The sequence below is a fragment of the Scyliorhinus torazame genome, chromosome 2 (assembly GCF_047496885.1).
Source record: "Scyliorhinus torazame isolate Kashiwa2021f chromosome 2, sScyTor2.1, whole genome shotgun sequence".
NCBI lineage: Eukaryota > Metazoa > Chordata > Chondrichthyes > Carcharhiniformes > Scyliorhinidae > Scyliorhinus > Scyliorhinus torazame.
This window is the reverse complement of record NC_092708.1, coordinates 71311095-71338513: the sequence shown is the minus strand read 5'-3', so window position 1 is coordinate 71338513 and position 27419 is coordinate 71311095. Positions and strand designations below refer to the sequence as shown.

The 27419-nt window shown below is 50.2% G+C and overlaps 1 protein-coding gene across 2 annotated transcripts in view; it reads left to right on the top strand.

Moving 5' to 3' along the window:
* Positions 1-27419, top strand: part of acmsd (aminocarboxymuconate semialdehyde decarboxylase) — a 110749-nt gene extending 83330 nt beyond the window's left edge. For both annotated transcript variants that reach the window (XM_072472677.1, XM_072472665.1), the window contains 3 exons: positions 14878-15050; positions 18035-18133; positions 22396-27419. In XM_072472677.1, coding sequence (XP_072328778.1) covers positions 14878-15050; positions 18035-18133; positions 22396-22473 — 350 coding nt within the window. In that variant the 3' untranslated portion in view covers positions 22474-27419. The remainder of the gene's footprint in view (positions 1-14877; positions 15051-18034; positions 18134-22395) is intronic.

Below are 27419 nucleotides of genomic sequence, written 5' to 3'. Positions count from 1 at the left end.
CAGACATAACTCCGGGCCAACATTTTCATCTTGGTCACGCCCGGATGCCCATTGTGCAAGTCTGATAATATCAGCTCCTGGCCTTTTTCCGGGACAATCACACGGGTCCCCCACAAGAGGATGCCGTCTTCCACGCTGAACTCTGACAGCTTGGAGGAAAATGCCCGCAACTCGCCTGGGAGCTGTCTATGCTGCCCACCATACAGGACTATGTACCGAACCTTTGACAAGACTGGCTCCGTCTGGGTCCACTCACGGATCTGTGATGCCGTGACAGGCAAGGTGTCCATAAAATTTAGGGTTGCATCCACCTCACCGGTCGTGGGGGTTTGACATGGGGCCGGTCGATAAAGGCAATCGGCTCAGTGCGTCGGCATTTGCTATCTGCGTACCTGGTTTTCATCCAGAGAATACTCGTATGCAGCAAGCAACAAAGCCCAGCGCTGGATCCGTGCAGAAGCAATGGGCGGTATTGGCTTATCCTCTCTGAAGAGTCCCAGCAGGGGCTTATGATCAGTCACGATAGTGAAATGGCGGCCGTACACATACTGGTGGAAGCGTTTCACCGCGAAAACCACTGCCAGGCCCTCCTTCTCGATCTGCGCGTACTTTTTCTCCGCTGCACTCAATGTGCGGGAGGCGAAAGCTATCGGTCGCTCGGCCCCGTTCTCCATCTTGTGGGACAGGACGGCCCCAATACCATACGGGGATGCATCACATGTGACGAGCAAAGACTTTCCCGGATCATAGTGGGTTAGTAACCCAGACAACGACAATTGTTGCTTTACCCGCCGGAAAGCGGTTTCTTGCGGCTGACCCCAAACCCAGGTGTGATTTTTCTTTAGCAGCAGGTGCAAGGGGGCCAGCGTAGTTGCCAGATTGGGGAGGAACTTCCCGTAATAGTTTACGAGACCGAGAAAAGAACAAAGATGCGAAGTGTCAGTCGGGGTGGGGGCATGTTGAATTGCACGCACCTTCTCTGCGACGGGGTGCAGACCCTCGCGGTCCACCCGATAACCTAGGTAGACTACTTCTTTTGCCTGAAATATGCACTTTGTGTGACGTAAACGGACTCCAGCCTCCGAAAGGCGTCTAAGGACAGCCTCCAGATTTTCCAAATGCTCTTGCTCCGACGTCCCTGTAATCAACACGTCATCTAGGTAGACAGCCACACGTGGTAAACCTCTCAAAATGCCCTCCATAACACGTTGAAAAATTGCGCAGGCAGAGGATACTCCAAAGGGCAACCGTGTATATTCATACAGGCCCCGGTGTGTGTTAATTGTTACATATGGTCGGGAGGCAGGGTCCAGCTCCAACTGCAGGTAGGCGTGACTCATATCTAATTTTGTGAATGAGAGTCCACCTGCAAGTTTCGCGTAGAGATCCTCTATGCGAGGCATTGGGTATCGGTCGAGTCGGGAAACTGTATTCACTGTAAGTTTATAGTCGCCACGCAAGCGAACTGTGGCATCTGGCTTCATTACTGGTACAATTGGTGCTGCCCAGTCAGCAAAACGGATGGGCCTGATAATACCCAAACTCTCCAAACGAGTGAGCTCCCTTTCTACCTTCTCGAGCAAAGCGTAAGGCACTGGGCGCGCCCGGAAATAGCGTGGCGTGGCTCCTGGTTCAACTTGGATACGGGCTACGGCCCCTTTTATTTTCCCCAAACCAGGCTGGAATACCTCTGGGTATCGTCCTAGCACCTCAGTCAACCCTCCAGAAACTGTTTGGAGGATGTGCTGCCATTGCAACCGCAAATGGCGCAACCAGTCCCGACCCAACAGGCTGGGCCCATGGCCACGCACTACGATAAGTGGGAAACGCCCCTCCTGGCGTCCATAGACAACAGGGGTCATTGTAGTTCCTGCAATGTCCAGTGGTTCCCCCGTGTAGGTGGCCAACCTGGCCTGTGAGTCAATTAATATAAGGGTCTGTATACCCTGCTTGATGCGGTCGAATGTCCTCTGGGCGATCAAGGAGACCGCTGCGCCAGTATCCAACTCCATCTCCAGCGGGTGGCCATTGACCCGTACTGTCACCTTAATGGGGGCCACACGGGGAGCTGCCACACAATGCAGCTGCAGGCAGTCGTCCTCCGTCTCCACGTCCTCAGGAGTGGTTGCCGCAGGTTCATCCACATGGAAGGTACGGCCCCTGGGCTGGTCCCAGTTTCGGTCGGAACGACGGCGCCTCTGGCGTCCCCAGGACCGCCGTCCGCGACGGGGTCGGCGCCTACAAGTCTGACACGGACATGGCTCCTCATCCATTGGCTCTGGACAAGGCTCCCTTCGGGGAGGAATGTCCGATGGCCACTGGCGTCGGTCCGGTCGTTGCCTCGCCCAAGGTACCGCAGGAGTGCGGGGGGACGTTTTTGGGCGGAAAGGGTTGCGCCCCAAGGCATGCACTTCCATTCCCTGTAGCTCCTGTACTCCTCGCTCTGCGCTCTCTCGGGACAAGACTATTTGTATTGCCTGTTGAAAAGTCAATGTTGGCTCCGCTAACAACTTTCTCTGGGTTGCTGCATTGTTAATACCGCAAACCAAACGGTCGCGTAACATTTCTGACAAGGTCTCACCATAGTCACAGTATTCCGCAATCCCGCGTAGCCTGGATAAAAAAAATCGGCAAGGGATTCTTCAGGGGTCCTCTCAGCGGTATTAAACCGGTAACGCTGGACTATCGTGGACGGGGTTGGGTTAAAGTGTTGCCCCACTATATTCACAAGTTCGTCAAACGTTTTGGTGTCCGGCGCAGCTGGGTACGTAAGGCTCCTAATCACCCCAAACGTATGCGGCCCGCAGGCGGTGAGCAATATGACCACCTGCCGCTCGTTTTCAGTGATATTGTTTGCCCGGAAATAGTAACGCATCCGTTGTGTGTACTGGTTCCAGCTTTCCAGCGCAGCATCAAAAACATCCAAACGTCCGTACAGAGGCACGGTATAATAGAAAACAACTTCCAACCTGTATCCAACAAAAATCCAGGGAGGTGGCTTCAGCAGTGTAGACAGCTATTCACTTTTACCTTCGTCGCCAGTTTTGTAAGGGCCACGAAGAATCTAGCACGAGTTTTAAGGATACAAAGTAATACCGTTTATTTACTATAATAATATATACACAACAGTAGTGGTAACTTCCCTTGCTACCTTCTCCTTCCTGCTGGTTCCTGAACTGGCCAGCTTATTTATAATAGGAGTTTCTCCGCCCCCCTCATTGGGGAAGTTCATACTCCCATAGGATTGTGGGATAGTCATTAGTCCCCAGCCAATCGTAAGTAGGCAGGTTATAACAGGGTGAAATTATAAAGGAAAGGTCTATACCTTAAAGTTAACCCAGCACCCCAAGGTGTTCAGGGTGCAGAGCCTGCCATGTACAGTAGAGTAAGACATGGAGGTAGAGCGGGAGCATAGAACGAAAAGAATTCTGGCATCACAATCTGCGACAATTGGCTTATTCGTCCTTACTGAATAGACCATTAATGTAAGGGAAATTGCGAGTGCATTCCGATACCGCTGACAAAATGACAGGAAAATCTGGCGTGGTGGGCTAATTTGAGGAAGGTTCTGAAAACTGGAAATCATATGCAGAAAGGTTCCATTATTATATCCAAGCCAATAAGATTTTAAAAGATATCATGGTCCATGTGTTTCTTTTTTTAAAATTTAGAGTACCCAATTCTGTTTTTTCTCCAATTAATGGGCAATTTAGCATGGCCAATTCGCCTACATTGCACATCTTTTTGGGTTGTGGAGGTGAGACCCACGCAGACACGTGGAGAATTTGCATACTCCACACGGACAGTGATCGAATCTGGGTCCTCGGTGCCGTGAGGCAGCAGTGCTAACCATGTGCTACCATGCTACCCAAGGTCCCTGCATTTCTAAGTACTACTGAAAGCAAACCTTTTACTCAAAAGACTGGTCCAGCCTGAAAAACCCAGTAATAAAACTTATCAAGAATTGGTAAAAATATTAGAAGATCATTTTGTACCAAAGCCATTATTTATCACAGAGACATTTCAATTTCACTGAAGGAGTCAGCTGGAAGGGGAAAATATAGTAGTTTGTTGTGACCCTAAAGCGATATGATACAATTAGAGACCCTTTGGTTTGTGTATTGAGGAATGAGGCCATTCAAAGGAGATTATTAAGGGAACGGAATCTATATCTGAAAACAGCATTAGATATAGCTGTTTCATAAAATCATAGAATTTACAGTGCAGAAGGAGGCCATTCAGCCCATGGAGTCTGCACCGGCCCTTGGAAAGAGCACCCTACCCGAGCCCCATGCCTCCACCCTATCCCCTTTTTCCCAGTAACCCAACCTAACCTTTTTGGACACTAATGGCAATTTAGAATAGCCAATGCCCCTAACCTGCACATCTTTGGACTGTGGGAGGAAACCGGAGCACCCGGAGGTAACCCACGCACACACGGGGAGCACGTGCAGACTCCACGCAGACAGTGATCCAAGCCAGGAATCGAACCTGGGACCCTGTAGATGTGAAGCAACTGTGCTAACCACTATGCTACCGTACTGCCTCAAAGAAAGTTTGACTTTAAGGGGGCTTCTCAGCTCGGAGTATGCATGAGGATGCAGAAACTGGCAGCTTCCCAGAGAAAGGTTACCCAGCAACAGGCTTGTCATCACTGTGCAAAAATAACCATTCACAGACAGATTGCTGGAGCAAGGACAGCCAATGCAAAGGTTGTGGCAGAACTGGCCACACAGCAAGAGCTTGGATTTGATTTATTGTCACATGTACCGAGGTACAGTGAAAAGTATTGTTCTGCGTACTGTACAGTCAAATCGTTCCATACATGAAAAAAAAATTAGACATACATAAATACACACTGTAAATACATAGACACAGGCATTGGGTGAAGCATATGGAGTGTAGTACTACTCAGCAGAGAAGATGTGTGAAGAGATCAGTTCAGTCCATAAAAGGGTCATTCAGGAGTCTGGTAACAGCGGGGAAGAGGCTGTTTTGAATCGGTTAGTGTGTGTTCTCAGACTTTATTTATCTCCTGCCCAATGGATGAGGTTGGAAGAGAGAATCAAAGGGAAGGGTCTTTGATTATGCTGCCCACTTTCCAAAGGCAGCGGGAGGAGTAGACAGAGTCAATGGATGGGAGGCAATTTCACGTGATGGTCCACCCACTGGGTCTCACTCGTCCACCACCCCTTACCCCCAGTGGCCATCACTGACCGCCCCAGCCCCACACCCATCAGACAGAGCACTAAGACTGGTTTTAACAGTGTGGGCATGTGTTTATTGTGAACAAATATAATCTGTGCCCTAGCCCTATGTCTAAGCTGTGCCCTGCACCCATGCCAACTTAACTGCCGTCTAACTTTCTGGCTTTACGGGCCTGACCACTATGCCTCTGTGGTACCCCAGACGGTACAGCAGCAGTGGAGGTGGCCTGCTGTGCCCTGCGATGAGGGACCCGTTGGGGCATGTCTCCTGGGGCGGCCTGGCCTGGATGGGCTCAGCTGCTCTTCGGACATCCTGGGTGGCGTGGTGCCGCGCTGTTCTGCCCACTGCCCACCAGATGCACCAGGGACAGGAACGGTGGGGTGGGGGGGAGTCTGAGGTGCTGCGGTATTCCGGGACCTCCCCTGCAGGAGTCACCAGCACGGGCCCAGCTAGCACCGGCACACGGTTGCCTGTGAAAGCGCAGCTCTGTCCTGGGCCTCGGCCCCCGCCCGCACAGAATGCCCCAGACCTTGCAACCGTTGACCCATGTCACCCCCATTGCCTCCACTGCGGACGCAATGTGGTTTCGGCCTGGGTGGCACACATGACCGGCACCACCCCTTGCTCCTGTACGCGGATGGATTCCTCCACTTGCCCCTGCAGGTGTGGAGGCCGGCCGTCATCCAGTCATAATCATAGAATTTACAGTGCAGAAGGAGGCCATTTGGCCCATCAAGTCTGCACCGGCCCTTGGAAAGAGCACCCCACCCAAGCCCACACCTCCACCCTATCCCCGTAACTCTTAACCCCACCCAATCTTTTTGGACACTAAGGGTAATTTATCATGGCCAATCCACCTAACCTGCACATCTTTGGATTGTGGGAGTAAACCGGCGCACCCGGAGGAAACCCACGCAGACACGGGGAGAACGTGCAGGCTCTGCCGGGAATCGAACCTGGGACCCTGGAGCTGTGAAGCAACTGTGCGAACCACTGTGCTACCATGCTGTCCTTCCTCTAGCCCCTGGGTTTCTGCCTGCACCTGCACTATGGGTGGGACCTGGATCTTCCAGGAACACGGGACACGTCTGGGCGGCAGCTGGTTCCTGGGGCCGGGTTGCCCTCCGACCATCCGGCCCCTCGGCTGCTCCTACCTCCGCCTGCTGTACTGGAGCAGCTGTGTGATGCGCACTAGCGAGTCTCCCGGGAGACTAATTTTACCAGCCGAGGTGACAGTCTCTGAGATGGTGGACGGTGTTGGAGATAGCAGTGACGGAAAATGTGTGTCCTCCTCTGACCCAAACTCAGTGGTGTCCTGGGTCGTCTCGGGCAGAGGGCTGGTGTTCCGGCTGCTCGCCCCGTTGGTCCTCGGCTGTCTGGGGGGCACCGTCTCTGGCACTGGCTGGAGGCTGGGTGCCCCCGATGGACCGGGCCCATCCTCGTCTGGTCCTGTAAGACACAAGACGGCATGTATACAGAAGGAGGCCATTCAGCCCATCGAGTCTGCACCGGCCCTTGGAAAGAGCACCCTACTTCAGCCCCACGCCTCCACCCTATCCCCTTTATCCTGGTAATCCAGTAATCCCCATCTAACCATTTTGGACACTAAGGGGAATTTATAGTGGCCAATCCACCTAACCTGCACATCTTTGGACTGTGGGAGGAAACCGGAGCACCCGGAGGAAACCCACGCAGACACGGGGAGAACGTGCAGACTCCACACAGACAGTGACCCAAGCCGGGAATCGAACCTGGGACCCTGGAGCTGTGAAGCAACTGTGCTAACCACTATGCTACTCTGCTGCCCATCAGTGTGTTGAGTTTCCCGATACGCCCGTGCTAGCCCCTTGGGAGCGGTTGAATCACTGCAGCTATGAACCCGATCACGCCGTCGTGAAACTCCACCGTTTTCTCGACGCCGTCGACATTTAGCCTCCAGAATGGAGAATTCAGCCCCAGGTCTGTCAGCTGAAGAAGTCAGAAATGTTGGGACATTGCAACCCACAGTTACCATCACAACTTACCTGTGATGTGTCACCGTACGGAGTTGGGGTGGTGATGTCACACTTACTGCCTTCTGGGGAAGAAAGACCAATAGCTTTTGCATCACGTACCTTAAAAAGTGCTGAATCAAATTACGCTCAATTGGAGAACAATGCACTGAGTATTATTTTTGGTGTGAGAAAATTTCACCAAATCCTCTATGGCGTCACATCACAGATCAGTAATATTTGGGCCACATAAGGGTTCCTTCGTTGGCAGCAAATAGACTCCAACAATTATCTGCACATTCCTACGAGATCAAATACTATCAGTCAGAGAGCCATGCCAATGCTGATGCATTGTCACATTTGCGTTTGCCTGCTGGTCCGATACATCTCAATAGGGAAAGAAATCTTCTATAGTGTGCAGAGAGAACACGTTCCAGTGACTGCAGCTCAGGTCCAACGACAGACTAAAAATTATTCCGTGTTGGGAAAGGTACTGCAAATGGGTATTAAAAGGGAGGATAGCGGGAACGCATCCTGAATTAAAGCCATGTATTTCGAGGAAATTCAAGTTGACAGTACAGGACAGATGTCTCTTGTGGGGGATGAGGATAATAATACCTCAAAACTTGCGACAAAGAGTATCGGAACAATTACATGAAGAACGCCCAGGTATAGTTTGAATGAAGGAACAAACATAGAGCTATGTTTGGTGGCCAGGAATCAATGCTCAGATAGAGGAAAAAGCAGGACTGTGTCAATCATGTACGTGTGTAAGGAACGCACCACTGTTGTCCCCATTGCATCCAAGGGAGTGGCCTAAAATGTCTTGGCAACGTCTACAATTGACTTTTACGGTCCATACGAGGGGCACATGTTCATGGTCATAGTAGACACACACTCAAAAGTAGCCTGAGGTGGTCCTAATTAAGTCAACAACCTCCGAGTAACCACCGAAAAACTTTATGAGATTTTCACCAGATTTGGGAAACCAGAACAAATCATGAATGAAACTGTCCACAGCTCAGGAGTTCGAGGCCTATTTAAAGATGAGTGATATCCAACATATAAAATCAGCAGCTTACCACCCATCTACGAGTGGTTTAGCCGAAAGCTTTGCCCTTGAAACATGCACTGCAAGCCCCCAAGGACAAGGTTCACTACATCACCATTTGAACAGTTTCTTGCCGACATATCGCAACACCACACATGTAACCACTCAGATTTCCCCAGTTTCACTACTTATGAAGAGGAAGCTGTGAACTACATTTGATCGACTCTTATCGCAGGACTCATCCGAGGTAGTGAAACACAGTCAGAAGTCGCAAATCTTGAGAAGAGATGGTACTTTTAAAAGATGTTTGTTTCAACAAGCTGAATGAGTGTCGGCACACAGCTGTGCCACCAGCAAGAAGTGGGTTCCTGCAACTGTATTGGCCCAAATTGGCCCTAACTCCTATACAGTACAAACGGAAGATGAGCTTGTGTGCAGATGACATGCAGGCCATTTGTTATCTACACATATCTATGTACCAGTACATATATATGCCAGAATCACCTCAGAATGAACCGCCATCCATACAACCAGGTTGTGTGACTGCGTCATTAGCCAGGTCCTCAGCGGGTACCCCTTTTCCCCCAAGAGTCAGCCTTCCATCCTGGGGTGTTCCTCGAAGAGGTTGGGGATGACAGACTGCCCCAGGATGTAGCTGTCATGGAAACTCCCCGGGAAGTAGGCACACAAGTGCATTATCTTCATGTGGTCGCACACAAGCTTTATGTTCAGGGAGTGGAACCCCTTTCTGTTAATGTAGGGCACACCCAAATGGCCCGGTGAGCGCAGGGCAATATGCATGGCATCTATTACCTCCTGGACCTGGGTCATCCCGGCGATGGAGGAGAAGAAACCTGCTGATGGACGGCCGGATCCTCAAGGTGTGGGGTGGGGTCTGGCACTTGGGCCGCCGCCTCGAGCATCTGCAGATTCTGCTGCTGCCACCATCTCCAGCCTCTGGCTGCCTGGACTACCAGCAGCACCACGAGGGCAGGGCAATGGTGCGACCTTATAAAAGGACCACGAGGGCAGGATCTGGGTCCAATTTCCCTGCCATAGTGTTCAACATCCATAAGGAATTGGAGGAGGGTGTTAGACTGACAAACAGCAGTGGTTCCTCTTTTGTTACCTTACTGTAGTGTGTTTGGTAGCACTACTGTATGTAACATGCGTTACTCAACCCAGTTGCTACAGAGGCTTTCTGCAGCTTGATGAAGAAGGCTCGAAGTCATCCAGAGGTATTGAAAGGTTTATTAAGTAACAGAATTTAACAACTGCGTGAGTTCTCACTTTAAGATTAATACCAGTAGAAAGGTTACAACGTTTATATACAGTAGCTATGTCTGACCACACTAGTAATCCTGAGCTAGATCTATGCTCCTGCTCTCATCACAGTCTAATAACCAAGAGAGGCAGAGAGCCGCTTGCGTCTGCTTTTATACTCGCCAGTGCTGCCCCCTAGCGACTTTCAATTTCCCATTAACCCCTTATGTACATACCCATGTAAAGATCACTACATCCCCCCTTTTTTCTTTTACATAGTTTCAGTGTTGTTACTAGAATGGAACAAACATAGTTGGTATCGTGGGCAAATGCACTACAGAAATCAATGATTGCATCAGTCCAATGTTCACCGGTTCAGATGGTTGGGTGTGCGTCTGATTCGAGTTGGAGACACTGAGGTTTTAATGTCCGTCTATTCACCGGCTGATGGTGTCAAGTGTTGTCGAGTGAGTGAGTCCTGTAGATTTAACGTCGGAAAGACAGGTTCAGGAAGTGGAACCTTTAGCAGGTCTCATCGATTGCGTGTGAACAGCACACCTTCTTCGGACTTTACAATGTATGATCGTGGCGCTGCTGGTCAGAGCACTGTTGCCGCGTTGGACCATCCTCCACCTGGGTGTCGCAGTCGAACCATGTCATTGACCGCTAATGGTTGCAGCGATTTTGCATGGCGGTCATAGTGCTGCTTTTGTTTGTGACGTTGGTGTCGTATCTTGTCAAGCACTTGTGAGTGATCCGGATTGCTGAAGTGTAATGCTGGTAGCCTTGTTCTCACATCTTGATTGAAGAGCATTTGAGCTGGTGATAGCCCTGAGCTTAACGGTGATGATCTGTATGATAATAGAGCAAAGTGTATGTCGGAATTTGAGTCAGATGCCTTGTTTATGAGTTGTTTGATAATGTGTACACCTTTCTCAACTTTGCCATTTGATTGGGGAAAGTGTGGACTCAATGTCACGTGTTTAAAGTTGTATTTCTTGGAGAATTCCGTCCACTCCCAGCTCGCAAAGCAAGGACCATTATCGGACATGACTGTTTGTCCATACCATGCCTCGAGAATGGTTTCCTTACAAGCTTTGATAACTGATGCGGACGTGAGATCCGGGAGTTTCATCACTTCAGGAAAGTTGGAGTAATAGTCAATGATAAGAATATAGTTTTGACTCATGGAGTGAAACAAATTTATGCCAACTTTGTTCCACGGTGACGTAGCCATCTCATGCTGCTGGAGTGGCTTCTTGTATTGTGCCGGTTGATGTTTTTGACACGTGTCACATGTGAGTATCATGTTTGTAATGTCCTCATTTATTCCAGGCCAGTACACGGATTGCCTTGCCATTCTTTTGCATTTTTCGATTCCGAGATGTCCCTCGTGAATCCTGCGGAGTATGTCTGACTTGAGCGTTAGTGGAATGACGGTTCTGTCATTTCTCAATATTAATCCGTCCACTACTGACAGTTCAGTTTTGATGTTTTGGAACTGCGGGCACCGTCCTTTTGGCCAGCCATGCTGAAGGTTGTGCATGACCTGGAGCAAGGTCGCATCTTCTCGTGTCGTCAAATGAATTTGCTGCAGCTTCTCGTCAGATGCCGGGAGAGTCTCTCTGCACAACTGTGCTTGAGCTTCTACACCGTCAATGGACGCAGGAGGTAAGCTGTCAGTGTCAATGGCTCGGGACAGTGTGTCAGCTATGATGAGGTCCTTCCCAGGAGCATGGACCAGTGTGAAGTTATACCTCCTCAGCTTCATCATCATGCGTGGTAGGCGCGGCGTCATATCATTGAGATTTTTTTCAATTATGTTGACCAGCGGTCTATGATCAGTCTCAACTAGGAACGTGGGAAGGCCGTACACATAGTGGTGAAATGTTGTTATACCTGTGATCAGCCCCAGGCACTCCTTCTCTATCTGTGCATACTTGCACTCTGTGGCGGTCATCGCTCTAGACGTGTATACAACTGGGACCCAGTCCGATTGGTCACCCTGTTGGAGGAGTACCACACGAATTCCATGTTGACTGGCGTCGGTGGAGATCTTTGAGGGTTTCATTGGGTCGAAGAATGTCAGAGTTGGAGCTGCCATCAATTGATGCTTAAGATCCACCCACTCTTCTTGGTGTCATGGAGTCCAGTCAAACTCTGTGTCCTTCCTTATCATGTTTCGTAATGCTGACGTCCTTGTTGATAAGTTCGGTATAAACTTGCCTAGGAAGTTAATGAATCCAAGAAACCTGAGCACAGCTTTCTTGTCTCTTGGCTGCTGCATGTTCTGGATTGCCGCAATTTTTTTCATTATCCGGCCTCAACCCTTGCGCTGATATAGTGTCACTCAGGAAGGTCAGAGATGAGCATGCAAAGGTGCACTTGGAATGGTTGAGTTTCAACCCAAATTGGTGAATTCTTTTGAAGACTTGTCTTAATCGAGCAATGTGGTCTTCTTCTGTTGTTGACCATACGATGATGTCATCGACACATACTCTGACACCTTCAATGCCCTCCGTCATCTGCTCCATGACTCTGTGAAAGATTTTGGATGCGGAGATGATCCCGAAAGGCATGCGATTATAGCAGTATTGTCCAAACGGCGTGTTGAACGTACGCAACAGTCTGCTGGGATCGTCGAGCTGCATCTGTTGAGCGGTCGGTACTTTAATTTCTGTTCTTTTTCTTTCTTTTCTCTAACCTAATCTAGCTAGTAATGTTCGTTTAAAGCTAGCCTGGTCCCATCTTTTGTTACCTTACTGTAGTGTGTTTGGTAGCACTATTGTATGTAACATGCGTTACTCAACCCAGTTGCTCCAGAGGCTTTTTGCAGCTCGAAGTCATCCAGAGGTATTGAAAGGTTTATTGAGTAATAGAATTTAACAACTGCGTGAGTTCTTACTTTAAGATCAATACCAGTAGAAAGGTGACAACTTTTATATACAGTAGCTATGTCTGACCACACTAGTAGCCCTGAGCTAGATCTATGCTCCTTCTCTCGTCACAGTCTAATCACCAAGAGAGGCAGAGAGCCACTTGCGTCTGCTTTTATACCCGCCAGTGCTGCCCCCTAGTGATCTTTCAATTTCCCATTAACCCCTTATGTACATATCACTACATATGTAAAGATCACAACAGTTCCCATCCCAGGGCCCTCTATTCCCCCACTGGACCCCCCCCCCCCAACCCGGAAAGCCCTGCCCACGCACACCTGGCTGAAGTGGGCTCCCCTCACGGGGCCCCAGACCCTGTACCCCGGACACCCACTTATAACATCACCTGGACCGTTGGTCCCCTCCCTGTGGCACTCACCCACCCTCTTGCTGTGGACATGTCCCCAGGGGCAGCACGGTAGCACAAGTGGATAGCACTGTGGCTTCACAGCGCCAGGGTCCCAGGTTCGATTTCCCGCTGGGTCACTGTCTGTGCAGAGTCTGCACGTTCACGTATCTGTGTGGGTTTCCTCCGGGTGCTCCGGTTTCCTCCCACAGTTCAAAGACGTGCAAGTTAGGTGGATTGGCCATGATAAATTGCCCTTAGTGACCAAAAAGGTTAGGCGGTTACGGGGATAGGGTGGAAGTGAGGGCTTATGTGGGTCGGTGCAGATTCGATGGGCTGAATGGCTTCCTTCTGCACTGTATGGTCTATGATTAGAGCTGTGTCCCATCCCCCGGGTGTTCGGATATTGGCTGCAGCGTGTGTGGTGTTCAAGCACAGTGTCCAGGCATCTCAGTCTGATTGGGATGCTATGCATTGACTCCCACATTCTACATCGCCCATCCACCAACGGGAATCCATGTGGGATGTGTAAAGTGCTCACTTAACCACGATTGCAAATTCCCTATTAGCAATAGCCTTCAGCCATGTGTTTCCTCCGTGTGTTCCGGTTTCATAGAAATTACAGTGCAGAAGGAGGCCATTCGGCCCATCGAGTCTGCACCCTACCCAAGCCCACAACAACACCCTATCCCCATAACCCAGTAACACCACCGAACACTAAGGGTAATTTTGGACACTAAGGGCAATTTAGCGTGGCCAATCCACCTAACCTGCACATCTTTGGACTGTGGGAGGAAACCGGAGCACCCGGAGGAAACCCACGCAGACACGGGGAGAACGTGCAGACTCCGCACAGGCAGTGACCCAAGCCGGGAATCGAACCTGGGACCCTGGAGCTGTGAAGCAATTGTGCTAACCACTATGCTACCGTGCTGCCCTAACATTAAAAAACAACACAGCATAGGAACAGGCCCTTCAGCCCTCCAAGCCTGTACCGGTCATGATACCAACCTTTGCCAAAACCCTAAAAGAACAAAGAACAATACAGCACAGGAACAGGCCCTTCCACCCTCCAAGCCTGTACCGGTCAAGATACCAATCTTTGCCAAAACCCTAAAGAACAAAGAACAATACAGCACAGGAACAGGCCCTTCTTTCCTCCCACAAGTTCCGAAAGATGTGCCTGTTAGAGGCCTTGGCAGTCGGTGGGGTTTATGGGTGCTCTGGGGGAAGACGGGCAGGGGCAAGGGTTACCTCCAGAATGGTACACACGATCCAGGGGTTGGCAAAGTGGTGGTTGCCCCCTGGCTGCCCCCCCCCCCCGCCTTCCCATGGGCCCCACCGGTCGAAGACCGGGGTTCGATCCCAGCCCCGGGTCACTGTCCGTGTCGAGTTTGCACATTCTCCCATTGTCTGCGTGGGTCTCACCCCCACAAGCCAAAGATGTGTAGGGTAGGTGGATTAGCCACATTAAATTGCTCCTTAATTGGAAAAAAATAATTGGGTACTCTTAAAAAAAAATTAAAATTGTTTCAGGCCATTGAGATATATAAAATATCCAAGCAGGACAGCTACAAAAAATTAAAATTGACTGAGCTTTATAAAATCGATATTTTTCAATACATTTATTGCATTTTCTGGTTTTCTTTTTGAGCCTAATCTCTTCAATGTGAAAACATTACATTTGTATAAGCAGTTGGGAGCTACTTGCAGATACATCACCATATCAAATGGTAGGGATTGTGACAAAACTTATACAAAGAATAGATTTTTCAACCATCCTTATCAAAAAAAAAAATGTCAGTTGTACATTGGAACCCAGAAGATCTTATCAACAGTATCAATTAATCCTTTGGTAGCATCTTGGCAAGAAAGTCAAAACTAAAACAGAATAAATTGCGATGAATTACAATTTTTTTTGTTTATGCATACCTCTGGATCAGTTATATAACATTTATAACAAAAAATTTAAAGAACCATATTGTAGATATTTTCAAAGCAGCAAATGCACTTCAATATTAAAGTAGTTACATTTTTACTTGGGAGAAAAAAGAAAGTTGTCTTAATATTGTTTCTCTTTAGGTGGTGCTTTCCCTTACACCATTGGTAGGATTGAGCATGGATTTAACGTCCGTCCCGATTTGTGTGCCATGGACAACAAGACAAGTCCTCGAAAATATCTAGGCCATTTCTACACAGATTCGCTAGTGCACGATCCAATTGCACTAAAGCTGTTGGTGGAGGTGATAGGGAAAGTGAGTTGGACCCTTTATCACATTTTGTTCACAGACCATAGTTCTACCTAGCTGAATGTTGATCTGTACACTGAGCAACAATTCACAATGTGTTAATAAAAGCAGAAAATGCTGGAAATATTCGACATTTCTGACAGCATCTGTGGAGAGAGTAACAGAGTTGACATTTCAGAACTGTGAAAATATATGAGGTGCGATTGAACGGGACTAGTTCGAAGTGCTGTGGCGATCAAGGTTTCCCGCGAGCTCCTCGATTCCGGCTTTGGGTCACTGAGTGTGTGGACTCTGCACGTTCTCCCTGTGTGTGCGTGGATTTCCTTTGGGTGCTCCGGTTTCCTCCCACAGTCCAAAGATGTGCTTGTTAGGTGAATTGGATATTCTGAAATTCTCCCTCAATGTACCCGAACAGGCGCTGGAATGTGGTGACTAGCAGATTTTCACAGTAACTTCATTGCAGTCTTAATGTAAGCCTACTTGTGACAATGATAAAGTTTTTTATTATTATTATTATCGAACGGCATTCAGGCATTCATTTGGGCCCTAGCGAGTTCCTCTCCAGGCAGCCCACACTTAGAATTATTTTCAGCACTGGGGAGCTGAGCTCGCTGGCCAGACCAGCTCCTCAGAGATCGGGCTGCTATGTTGGATGGTACCCCCTGATCTCTGAGTGAGCTTGAGCATCTCCCACATTCCCCACAATGGACATTACCCCCCGCCCCCCAGTGAGGGCACCCCACCATGGGGCCACTGAGCCGTACCTTTTTCCGGCCTTCACCTTTCCAGGAGCCCCATCCTCCATACTCTCCCGCATCCCTCCTCGCGCGTGCATTGCTCCCCTCAGGTCCGGACTTTTGACAGTGCCACCCTGGCACCCAGCCACCCTGGCAATGTACCCTGTCAGTGCTCCTGACAGCCTGGCAGTGACACCCTGGCAATGTACCCTGTCAGTGCTCCTGCCAGCCTGGCAGTGCCACCCTGGCAATGTACCCTGTTAGTGCTCCTGCCAGCCTGGCAGTGCCAACCTGGCAGCTTGGCAGTGCCAGGGTGTTGGTGACAAGGTGCAAGTCGGGCAGTGCCAAGGTTCCAGGGTGCCAGGGGGTGAGCCAGAGTACCACCCTGCCCTGACCACCCAGGAACCTCCAACAGCCTGGGTGTTACTCCTGGTCCTTGTTTGTGTGGACCAGTACTAATCCTCGCTCACAGGAGGCTGTTAGATTGGACGACCATCTCGTTAATGAGATGATGTTTGTCTTCATTGGTGATTATTGTTTTCTTGCCATGCCTAGGCAAGTTCCGGAATCCGCCAACGGGAACGAGCCGGTTCGATCGCAAACTGCTTGGCGCCCAGCGAGGTCCTCGCAGGAGGCCGCTCTTGTGATTAAACTGCTCGCATGGATTCTTGCCAGGCGCGACAAAGCCATTAAATCGTGTTTTGTTATGTTTCCTTTGTAACATAAGCGGCTTCCTTGTGTTGCATTTGTCAAAGGAAGGTCCAGACGTGTAGATAACTTCAACTCATTTATTTACACTATGTACACTTTTAGAACTTGAGTTCAACACTACTGCTAATCCTATTATAGCTACCTAAACTGACTAACCAGCTGCTGTCTTCCACGTGGTGAGTGTAATATTGAATCAACCCTGTGCCTCTACTCACTGACTGTCTCCACTGGCCAAAGGGGAGATCATGTGTGTGGTGTCCTTTATATATGGGTTGGTGTAATGCCCCCCTGTGGTCGTGTCACCTCCTTGTGTATCGTGAATGTCCATTGGTTGCCTCCTATCTAACTTATCTATTGGTTGAGTGTGTGTGTGTGATATTTCTGGTGCTCCCTCTAGTGTCTGGCTAGCTTACATGTATTTACAGTGATGCACATCACCACAAATCGCACCTACGATGTAACAGGTGTTAAGCAAGGAGTGAGCCAGTGAATGCGGGTGTGTGGCGGAAACAAATTGGAAGCTCTGCAATAGGGTGGAAGGGGGGAGAGATAAAATAGCAAAATGACAAGAAACAAATGGTGTGTCTAGAGAAGGTATGAATGGCAGAATCACAAACCGCTCCCATCCGAAAACAAAAAAAGAAAAAAACCCAAAGAAAATGAAAACAAAATGGGGGTCAAGGTTACAATCTAAAATTGTTGAACTCAATGTTGAATCCAAAAGGCTGTAAAATGCATAATTGTAAGATCAGGTACTGTTCCTTGAGCTTACCTTGAGATTCATTGGAACACTGGGGGGGGGGGGTTGAGGACAGAAAGGTCAGAGCCGGATCAAGATGATGAATTAAAATGACAGGCAATTGAAATCCTAGGGCGATGCTAGCAGAATAATAGCAGGTGTTCTGCAAAGCAGGCACCCAAAATGCATTTGGTCTCCCCGCTGTGTATTTTCCAGCATTTTTTGTTTTTTACTCAGACTTCTAGCATCTACAACATTTTTTGCTTCAACAATGTGCTAAAATGATTTACCTGTAAAAAAAAAACTTTTATAATGAATCATAATAAATGTTAGTTGTTGCTGTGGTAAAAGATTGAAACCACTCAACCACACTTGTGTAAGTTGGCAAAGGTTGGTATCATGACCGGAACAGACTTGGAGAGCTGAAGGGTCTGTTCCTGTGCTATATTATTCTTTTGAGAGACATAGCCGTACTCCTACAAAATGTCTGACTGGTGCCAAGGCTGTCTAACATATTTATATCTTTTGGTTATGACCCTTACACCATAAATCCCTTAAGCAGCGTTATGCTAGCTGCAGCTGTAAGTTAACTAACTGAAGGCTGAAGTCTGTGCTTCTAATCACACTTTTGCTTACCCATTCTGTGAAAATCGTTAAGTTCATGATTGTTACTTTCCCACACCCAGCATGCTGAGAAAGGGCTCGAATAAGTATTCTTTAAAAGCTGTTAATGTGCATTACTACATTTGCCTGCTTCAAAGCTAGTAATGTCAAATTATTTCAATTGCTTCACTTATGTTTAGGACAAGGTGATGCTGGGGTCAGATTATCCATTCCCACTGGGAGAATTGAAACCAGGAAATCTTATTGAATCTATGGAAGAATTCAGCAATGAACTTAAAGTAAGATTAATATTAAGAACTACGTAATCCACGTGTTGCTCCTATAGTTCTCAAATATAAAGGGAGAAATTTTCACCCTGCAGAATGGGTGGGTTGGGGGAGGGTGGATAGTGTGAAAATAATTGGGGTGGGATTCTCCGTTAGCTGACAAGGCGATTGGGCAAAGAATCGTTTCAGATTTCGAAATTGCGGCAGGTGCCGATTTGACGCCAAATCGCAATGATCCAGCACCTCGACAGTGGCGTCAATGCGTTCCGGAACACACGTAAGTAGACACCGTTTGCATATCATTAGCGGGCCTGACCTGGTATTCTCCGGGTCTTCTGCGATTCTCCGCCTCCGATGGGCCGAGTCCCGACGGCGCGGTTCACTTGTGCTTCTAAAAATCGTGTAACCGGCGGTGGTGGCTGCTGAGGTAGTGAGGGGGGGAACCGAAAGTGGCCAACTTAGCCATAGTTTGCTGACATTTATGCCGCTGGCCGGGGGGCTTCTGCCAGGGCCGGGGGGAGTACCAGGGGTGGCCAGGTGGTGGCTGTGTGGCCGGGGTGGACGGGCATTGAACACCATTTCCGCAGCCGGCAAGGCGGCCACGCAGCTGTGACTGCTAACAGCCCACTTTGAACTTAGTACCACGGGTCATATAGGTCCCCCCCCCAGGGCATGCTCCAGCGCAACCAGTGCCGTCTTGTTAGCTGGGATGAGTGAGTGTGGGGATTGTAATGAATATGTGTGGCTGCAGCTTGTCCGCCTCCCGAGTGTCAATCACGGACCCGACGCATCCCGTACCGTTTATCATTGGAATCGGTTGTGTTCCACGCGGCACCGATGCAAGGCCCTCAACAGTAGCGGAATCGGTCCAGGTGTGGTGCTGGTTTTTCTGTCGTAGAAGTCCACGGATTCTGAGTTGGTGTCAACACCTAGACGGAATTCTCCGCAATCGGCGCGATGTCTGCGGACCGGTGCCAAAAACAGCGTAAATCGGTCCGGCATTGCGCCGCCCCAAAGGTGCGGAATCCGCCGTATGTTGAGCGGCCGAGCCCTAACCTTGAGGGGCTAGGCCTGCACTGGACAGATTTCCGCCCCGCCAGCTGCGGGAAAGGCCTTTGGTGCCCCGCCAGCTGGCGCGGAAATGACTTTGCCGGGCAGCACATGTGCGGGAGCGTCAGCGGCCGCTCGCGGCGTCCCCGCGCATGCGCAGTGGAGGGGGTCTCTTCCGCCTCCGCCATGGTGGAGTCCGTGGCGAAGGTGGAAGGAAAAGAGTGCCCCCACGGCACAGGCCCGCCCGCAGATCGGTGGGCCCCGATCGTGGGCCAGGCCACCATGTGGGCACCCCCCAGGGCCAGATCGCCCCGCGCCCCCCCCCAGGACCCCGGAGCCCGCCTGCGCCACCTTGTCCCGCCGGTAAGAGAGGTGGTTTAATCCATGCCGGCGGGACAGGCATTCCAGCAGCGGGACTTTGGCCCATCCGGGCCGGAGAGACGCGATTCCCGCCCCCGCCGAATCTCCGGTGCCAGAGAATTCGGCAACCGGCGGGGGTGGGATTCACGCCAGCCCCCGGCGATTCTCCGACCCGGCAGGGGGTCGGAGAATCCCGCCCCTGGGGCGAAATTCTCCCCCAACGGCGCGATGTCCGCCGACTGGCGCCAAAAAAGGCCCCAATCAGACGGGCATCGCGCCGGCCCAAAGGTGCGGAATGCTCCGCATCTTTGGGGGCCGAGCCCCAACATTGAGGGGCTAGGCCGGCGCCGGAGGGATTTCCGCCCCGCCAGCTGGCGGAAATGGCGTTTGTTGCCCCGCCAGCTGGCGGAAATGGCGTTTGGTGCCCCGCCAGCTGGCACGGAAATGCGGCGCATGCGCGGGAGCGTCAGCGGCCACCGACAGTTTCCCGCGCATGCGCAGTGGGGAGAGTCTCTTCCGCCTCCGCCATGGTGGAGACCGTGGCGGAGGCGGAAAGGAAGGAGTGCCCCCAAGGCACAGGCCCGCCCGCGGATCGGTGGGCCCCGATCGCGGGCCAGGCCATCGTGGGGGCAACCCCTCAGGGTCAGATCGCCCCGCGCCCCCCCCAGGACCCCGGAGCCCCCCCACGCCGCCTGGTCCCGCCGGTAAATACCAGCTTTGATTTACGCCGGCGGGACAGGCAATTTCTGGGCGGGACTTCGGCCCATTCGGGCCGGAGAATTGAACAGGGGGTCCCGCCAACCGGCGCGGCCCGATTCCCGCCCTCGCCCAATCTCCGGTACCGGAGACTTCGGCGGGGGCGGGGGCGGGATTCACGGCGGCCAACGGCCATTCTCCGACCCGGCGGGGGGTCGGAGAATGACGCCCCTGGTCTCAGAAAGGGAGAATCCCGCCTTTGATTTTTGGAACGCAACAATAACTTCCAGCTCTGGAGAAGTAGAAACTTGCTTTTCCAGGTAAGAAAGAGATAGGTCACTTCAAGATGGAGGTGCTATCTCCAATTTAAAAAAATCTTTAAAATAAAAATGTCCTTCGTGGTCTCCACCTGCAGGTGAAGCCAAAACAGGTGGGTAGAGCCACAAAACCTGCCTCAAATGTTGCCCCCGTTCACCACTGGCTCACCAGGAGGCCACCTCCAGGCCTGGTTCCTGATGTCTTGGGCGGATGGCCAGAGGCATATGGGCACCGAGCGGAAGGTGGGGGTGCTGAGTGCCAACCCAGACCAGTCCCATGTGTGGAGATATGCCTGTACACAGTTTTGTATATAGTAATCTATTAATGTATATAGTTATCGATATGACCTCCAACCGCAGGTGGCGAAAGAGATCTACCATGTGACTCGAAATATCCGGGAGTTGGTAATAAGTCGGACTGGAGGCTAGTCGCACCAGATGTAGTTCCGGGAGAATTCACTGAATTAATTTATTTGTTATCGTTTGTATCATAGTTTGTCAGTTATCTTTCCACGTGTTCAGTTTGTTGGGCTTTAGAGTGGTTTCACAGGTCGGCGCAACATCGAGGGCCGAAGGGCCTGTACTGCGCTGTACTGTTCTATGTATGTATGTACTGGTCAAAGAACTAGATGTTCTGTGTGCATCTGTACTACGGCCACAACACAGAACAAAACACATGGAGTGGGGACGGTGGCCACCAGCTTCCCCGGGTTCCATGCCACTGATGAGGCTGCATCTCACAGCCAGCACATGGGACAGGGCAGAACGGCTGTGCATGTGTTGCCTCCGGCCTCAGAGAGTGGGGCGGGGCTCGGTAGAGGGTCAGGGGTGAGTCGGGAAGGGGACTGAACCATCGGGAGGATGGGGAATTGTCAAGCACAATAAATATTTTTGTGCACAACCAGTATGATGCCTGTCACTTTCTTCCACAATGTGGGCAGGCCTCCGAACCCTTGGCCCATCTGTCCAGGCATCTCCCTCTCCCCGTGACACTCAACCACTCCAGTCGTGGACATTTCAGGAGCTGTGTCCCATCACCTGGGTGTTCGGATGTTCGTTGCTGCCTGTATGGTGTTGCCTCCCGCAGTGTTCAAGCACAGTATCCAAACATAAAGGCGTGATTGGGATGCTAGGCAATGACTCCCACATGCTACATGTCCCACTCACCGACAGGAATCCACATGGGTTGTGTGAAGTACTCACTTAACCACGATAGCCAATTCCATATTCGCGATAGCCTTCAGCCACACGGCCAGAGGTCTCGACAGTCTGTGGGGGTGATGGATGGTCGATGGAGCATACGGGCAGGGACAAGGGTTGTCCCGGAATGAATAAACACAATCCCGGGGTTGGCATGGTGCTGCTGTGAGTGGTTGACCCCCTGGTTAATTGTATGGAAATGGGGCTTAAGTGGTGATAATTGATTTCTCATAATTGATTTGCCATGCTATGGCAAGATCCCGATTTTGTCTATGGGAGCGAAACAGTTGCATCGCAAACTGTTTGGCACGTGGTGCGGTTCTCGTTTTTGGCCTCTCCCGCTATTCGTTTTGCTTGAGCGAGAGCGTAACGAGGCAGAGAATCACGCCCAAGTTTACAGAAATGGTATGACAGAAAGTGAAAAGACTGTAGCCAAACAGGGGGTTATGGAGAAAGTGTGTTGAAGACAAATAAGAGAAAGGGAAATTGAAGGAATTGTTTTTATTTTTGTCTGCAATTATCACTGTAGGTGAACCACTGTGTTGTATAATTATAACATTTTCCCTTATTTTAAAACAAAGAGAAAAACAATCCATCAATTTACCAGAATTCTTTCAAATTTATCATTAAATGATTTCCTTTGTTTTACAGGATAAGCTCCTCGCCAAAAATGCATTGGAGTTCCTTGGCCTTGGAATGAAACAGTTTGTTGATCCAATAGCTCCTTAAAGTGTTTCCCCCCACCCTTCCTCCCTCTCCCACCCCCCTTCAGTTAACAAATATCTGCACTACATGACACACAGCTGGGTTTGGAACTTGATTGATAAACACCTTCCCAAAGGCAACAAGCGCAATTTAACAAATGTAATTTTGGGTGGGTTTAGTGGGGTATTTCTCGCGGCTTTTCCGTTGAGATCTACAACGGTATGTACCCACACGTCATCATTTTTTGGGGCCATGGGGAGTTTCTCCCAGGTCTAGCCCACATTTAGAAATGTTTTCATCACTGGGGCGCTGAACTCGCTGGCGTGACTGGCTCCTCAGAGATCGGGCCGACATTTTGAAAGGGTGCCCCGAACTCTCAGTGAGTTTGAGGGTTCTCCCACCCTCACCCCTACCCATGGGTAATGACACCCCCCACACACTTGCACGTTACCCCACATCCCCCCCAAATGCGAACACTCCGCTATGGGGTCGCTGAGGGTCTACCTTTTCAGGCCTCCAATCCCCCCTTTCGGGCCTATTGCCGCCTTTCAGAACCCCCAGCCTTCACGCCCCCAACCTTTAGGAGGCCCCTTCAAATCCGCCCTTCACCCCCCCACCCTTCATACCTACACAAGTCCCCGCTTGAGCCCTGGAATGAACCGGTGGCATAGACGTTCAGGGCTGCGGTGACCTTCATGGTCACCATTGCGGGTGTTCTCCTCCACAGAGTACCAAGTCCACGATGACATGGCAAAGGTGCCACACTGTCTCTTTGTTGAGACGGAGGCTCTGTGGCACATACTGTCTGTCATCTCCTCTAACGACCAACAACACCTGTACACCTTGGTCCATCGCTGACGCCCCCCTCTGAGGGCCTCCTTAGCCTGATGGGTGACCGGGTCTTCAAGGTGTGCAGCAGCCCCTGACATGAGGTGCCGCCTCCAGCTTGCATTGACGCTGCTGCCTTCTCTGGCGTCTGGCCACCTGGGCTGCCACCAGCACTGTGCAGGCATCCTCTGTGGGACCAAAATCACCATCCATTTTGGTATCTAGAACCATAGAACTCCTACAGTACAGAAGAAGCCATTTGGCTCATCAAGTCTGCACCGACCCTCTGAAAGAACACCCTACCTAGGCCCACTCTCTTGCTCTATCCCCGTAACAGCATAACCCACTAAGGGGCAATTTGGCATGGCCAATCCAGGGGGAGAAAGTGCAAACTCCATACAGGCAGTCACCCGAGGCCGGAATTGAACCCGGGTCCCTGGCGCTGTATGGCAACAGTGCTAACCACTGTGCCTCTCCTGTATCTGTAAGGAATTGGAGATGGAGATGAACAATCAGTTAGGGCTTCCACCTCAGGACCCTCACATCCCTCAAGCCTTACCCTTACGTGTCCCGCATTCTCTCAGAATGCGATCCACCGAGCCAGTCGTTCTGCACACACACCTCCAGCCACATCAGGAACCCCTAGACCCCAGACCCCAGGCCCCTACTGGGAACATAGGGAGACTGTGCTCAGGTCATCTTCCCTGATCCACACACTCACCCTTTGATCGCGAAGATATTCCCAGTGCTGAAGCCCAGCTCTTGAGTGTTTGATTGGTGGATGCTGCCTTTATCGTGCTGACGCTTATAGCGGTCAGGCAAACTGTTCAGGCTTCAAAGTTTGATTGGAATGCGATGCAATAATCCTCATCTGAGACATTGCATGTGTACCTATGAGGATCTACTTGAGAATATTTTGTATAGTAAATGGTCAACAGTAACAAAAATTTGAAAATCAACTACATAACATTCCACATAATTACACTAACTATTAAACAACAAGGAAATGTCATTGTTCCAAATTGGTACCAATATAAAGCTACATCAGCTCATTCTCACAAAAACAAGCTCACGGTATCACCCCTCGCAGGTTCCTCAACAGAAAACAGGATAAGCCTGAGAATGTATTATCATGTCCAGATGCTTGTCATAAAAATGATGGGCGGGATTCTCCCTTCTGGAGATATGTCCCCACGCCGGCGGGAAAACCGGCGCCAACCACCCCGGTGTCAACAGCCCCGGCGTCAACCACCCCGGCGTCAACAGCCCCCGAAAGTGAGGAATTCTCCAAATTTTCGGGGGCTAGGTTAACGACGGAGTGGTTGGCACTGCTCCAGCCGGCGCCAAAGGACCGGCAAGAGTTCGCGCATGCGCGGAACGGCCGGCGTGATCTCGCGCATGGGCGGACCGGCCGGTGTATTTCCGCGCATGCACGGGGGTTCTCTTCTCTGCGCTGATCCCCGGGCAATATGCGGAGCCCTACAGGGCCCGGTGTGGAGGAAAGAAGGACCCCACAGAAACAGCCCGCCCGCAGGATCGGCAGGCCCCAATCACGGGCCAGGCCACCGTGGGGGCCACCACGGGGGTCAGATCCCCCCCCCCCCAGGACCGCCCCCCGCAAACTTATCTGCCGGGTCACGCCATGCGTGAGGTGAGTAATTTACGCTGGCGGGACTGGCCAAAACTGGACGGCCACATGGCCCATCGGGGTCCGAAGAATCGCCGGGAGGGCCGCTGTCAATGGCCCATGACCGGTGAGGCGGGAATCCCGCCAGTCCCCGAAAAACGGCACCGGAGAATAGGGCAGCCGGCGTCAGGGCGGGATTCGCGCCTCCCCCTGGGGATTCTCCGACCCGGAGAATATTCCACTGATGCTCAAGGTGCAGTTGAGTATCCTTGTCTTCCAGCTTGTTTAACCCGCGGTGACGTGCCAGTTAAATGCAGCACTCACCACACCAGCAACAAAGCATCAGCAATCTGCGAAAGCATTTCTTCAATGACATCGTTAGTTGGCCAACTTGGATTAATGTTGTGCACCAGATCCTGCAGCGTCTTCTTGCTTCAAACCGATTGCCTTCCGAACTCATATGTCTCTCTAAGCCCGGTATTCCAGGACCCAGGTATCTTAGAAAAAATTGTCCTTCTTTCCGGCTTCAGAAAAGCAATGAAACAGCAGCCTCCAGGCATTTTCAGCCACAAGCAGCAACAAGCAGCAAACACAACCTGCAGCTGTGAAGTGCTCTCACAACTAACTTGGCCAATTCCCCATTAGCAATAGCCTTCAGCTGTGAAGCTGGAGGCTGCTCACAGTCAGTAGGAGTTAAAGTGACCTTCAGCATAGAACCAAGAACATGGCTCTGTCCTGGAAGTGTTTTAGGACAGACAGGCAGCAGCTGTAGTTGCCACTGTGATGGGTATCCACAATATTTAAAGATGGATTAAAGACTTCACAGATGAAAAGCCCCTCACCTCCTCCCCACCCCGTCCCGGGCCAACCCCCGACCTGGAATGCTTCACCACCCCATCAAGCCAAATCCCACTGAGGGGTCCCCCACCGCCAATAATGATATGCTCGCCATATTTGGGTGAGATCCAGAACTCACCATTTGTTAGATGGCAAACTGCTTTGCATCCGGGAAAATCTTGATTTTGGCCTTTCCCGCTATTTAACTGGTGCATCCAGATCTGCGCTGGGTGCAACACGATGGTTAAAATTGCACCCTATATATTTCTGCCAACTTTTCCTGTTAGAATTATCAACAGGAGGAATTTCACACCCAGGGTTATCCCATTAGGTAAAGGATTGCCACATTTGTATTCAAAACCAACTCTTTTGCTAAAATTAGTGACAACCTCTATTTTTCAGGTGTTTTTCACATCAATTCACATCAATTCTCATTCCATTCCTGTAATGTCTAGCTTCAATAAATTGTATTTAGTAATTAACTCAAATTAGAACATTGTAATATTTTTCTTCATATACTTTTTTTTTGTGAATGGCTCAGCAGTAAATGGTGCAGTTTGTTTGCGCTTTCATAGAATAGAATAGAATAGAATAGAAATTACAGTGCAGAAGGAGGCCATTCGGCCCATCAAGTCTGCACCGGCTCTTGGGAAGAGCACCCTACCCAAGGTCAACACCTCCACCCTATCCCCATAACCCAGTAACCCCACCCAACACGAAGGGCAATTTGGACACTTAAGGGCAATTTATAATGGCCAATCCATCTAACCTGCACATCTTTGGACTGTGGGAGGAAACCGGAGCACCCGGAGGAAACCCACGCACACACGGGGAGGATGTGCAGAATCCGCACAGACAGTGACCCAAGCCGGAATCGAACCTGGGACCGTGGAGCTGTGAAGCAATTGTGCTATCCACAATGCTACCGTGCTGCCCACATTTCAAATGCAATGGGACAGATCAGTTGAAACCTTTCCATGCTTGTGTTATTTCAATAGTAAAGTGTATAGAAGATCTACATTTGAATTATTTGTATTCTATTTAAATTGCTATGACTGTGCACAGTATAATTGCGGATAGATGATATTGTGTTTTTATAATGATATAAAAGCACCAATCACTCATAAGGGATTGGATAAACACATTGTGGATCCATTTAGTTAGACTTGGCACATGAAAACATATATACATGGATAGAAAGCTTGAAGACATCAGCAGCAGAGCTGTGTGTGCTGTTGTCATTTCACGGGCCAAAGCAAAACTGAGACTGGATCACATGACACAGTTCCCCTCGAGCGATGGCATGATTTAACATTGCAACAGATGCCAATGCTAAAACAGCAAACTGGATAAGAACAATTTTTCATTTGAAGCTATGTGATTTTGTGCGCAAGTTTTATTTTTCTATTCAGGACTGCCATCTAATTCATCCGCAACACTAACCCTGCCTGACAAATTGAGAGAGAGCACCTTCACCAGGACTGCTAACAATTCAAGAAGGAGGTCCACCATCATCACTTGGGACATTTAGGAATAGGCAGTAAATGTGTCCTTGGCAGAGTAAACAACATGGCAAGAACGGATAATGAAAGGGGGCAGTAGAATTTCTACTTACAAAGTAAATGGTGATTTGAGTACAAAATGTGCCCCAAAATGCATTAAAAGTGTTTTTGTTTTC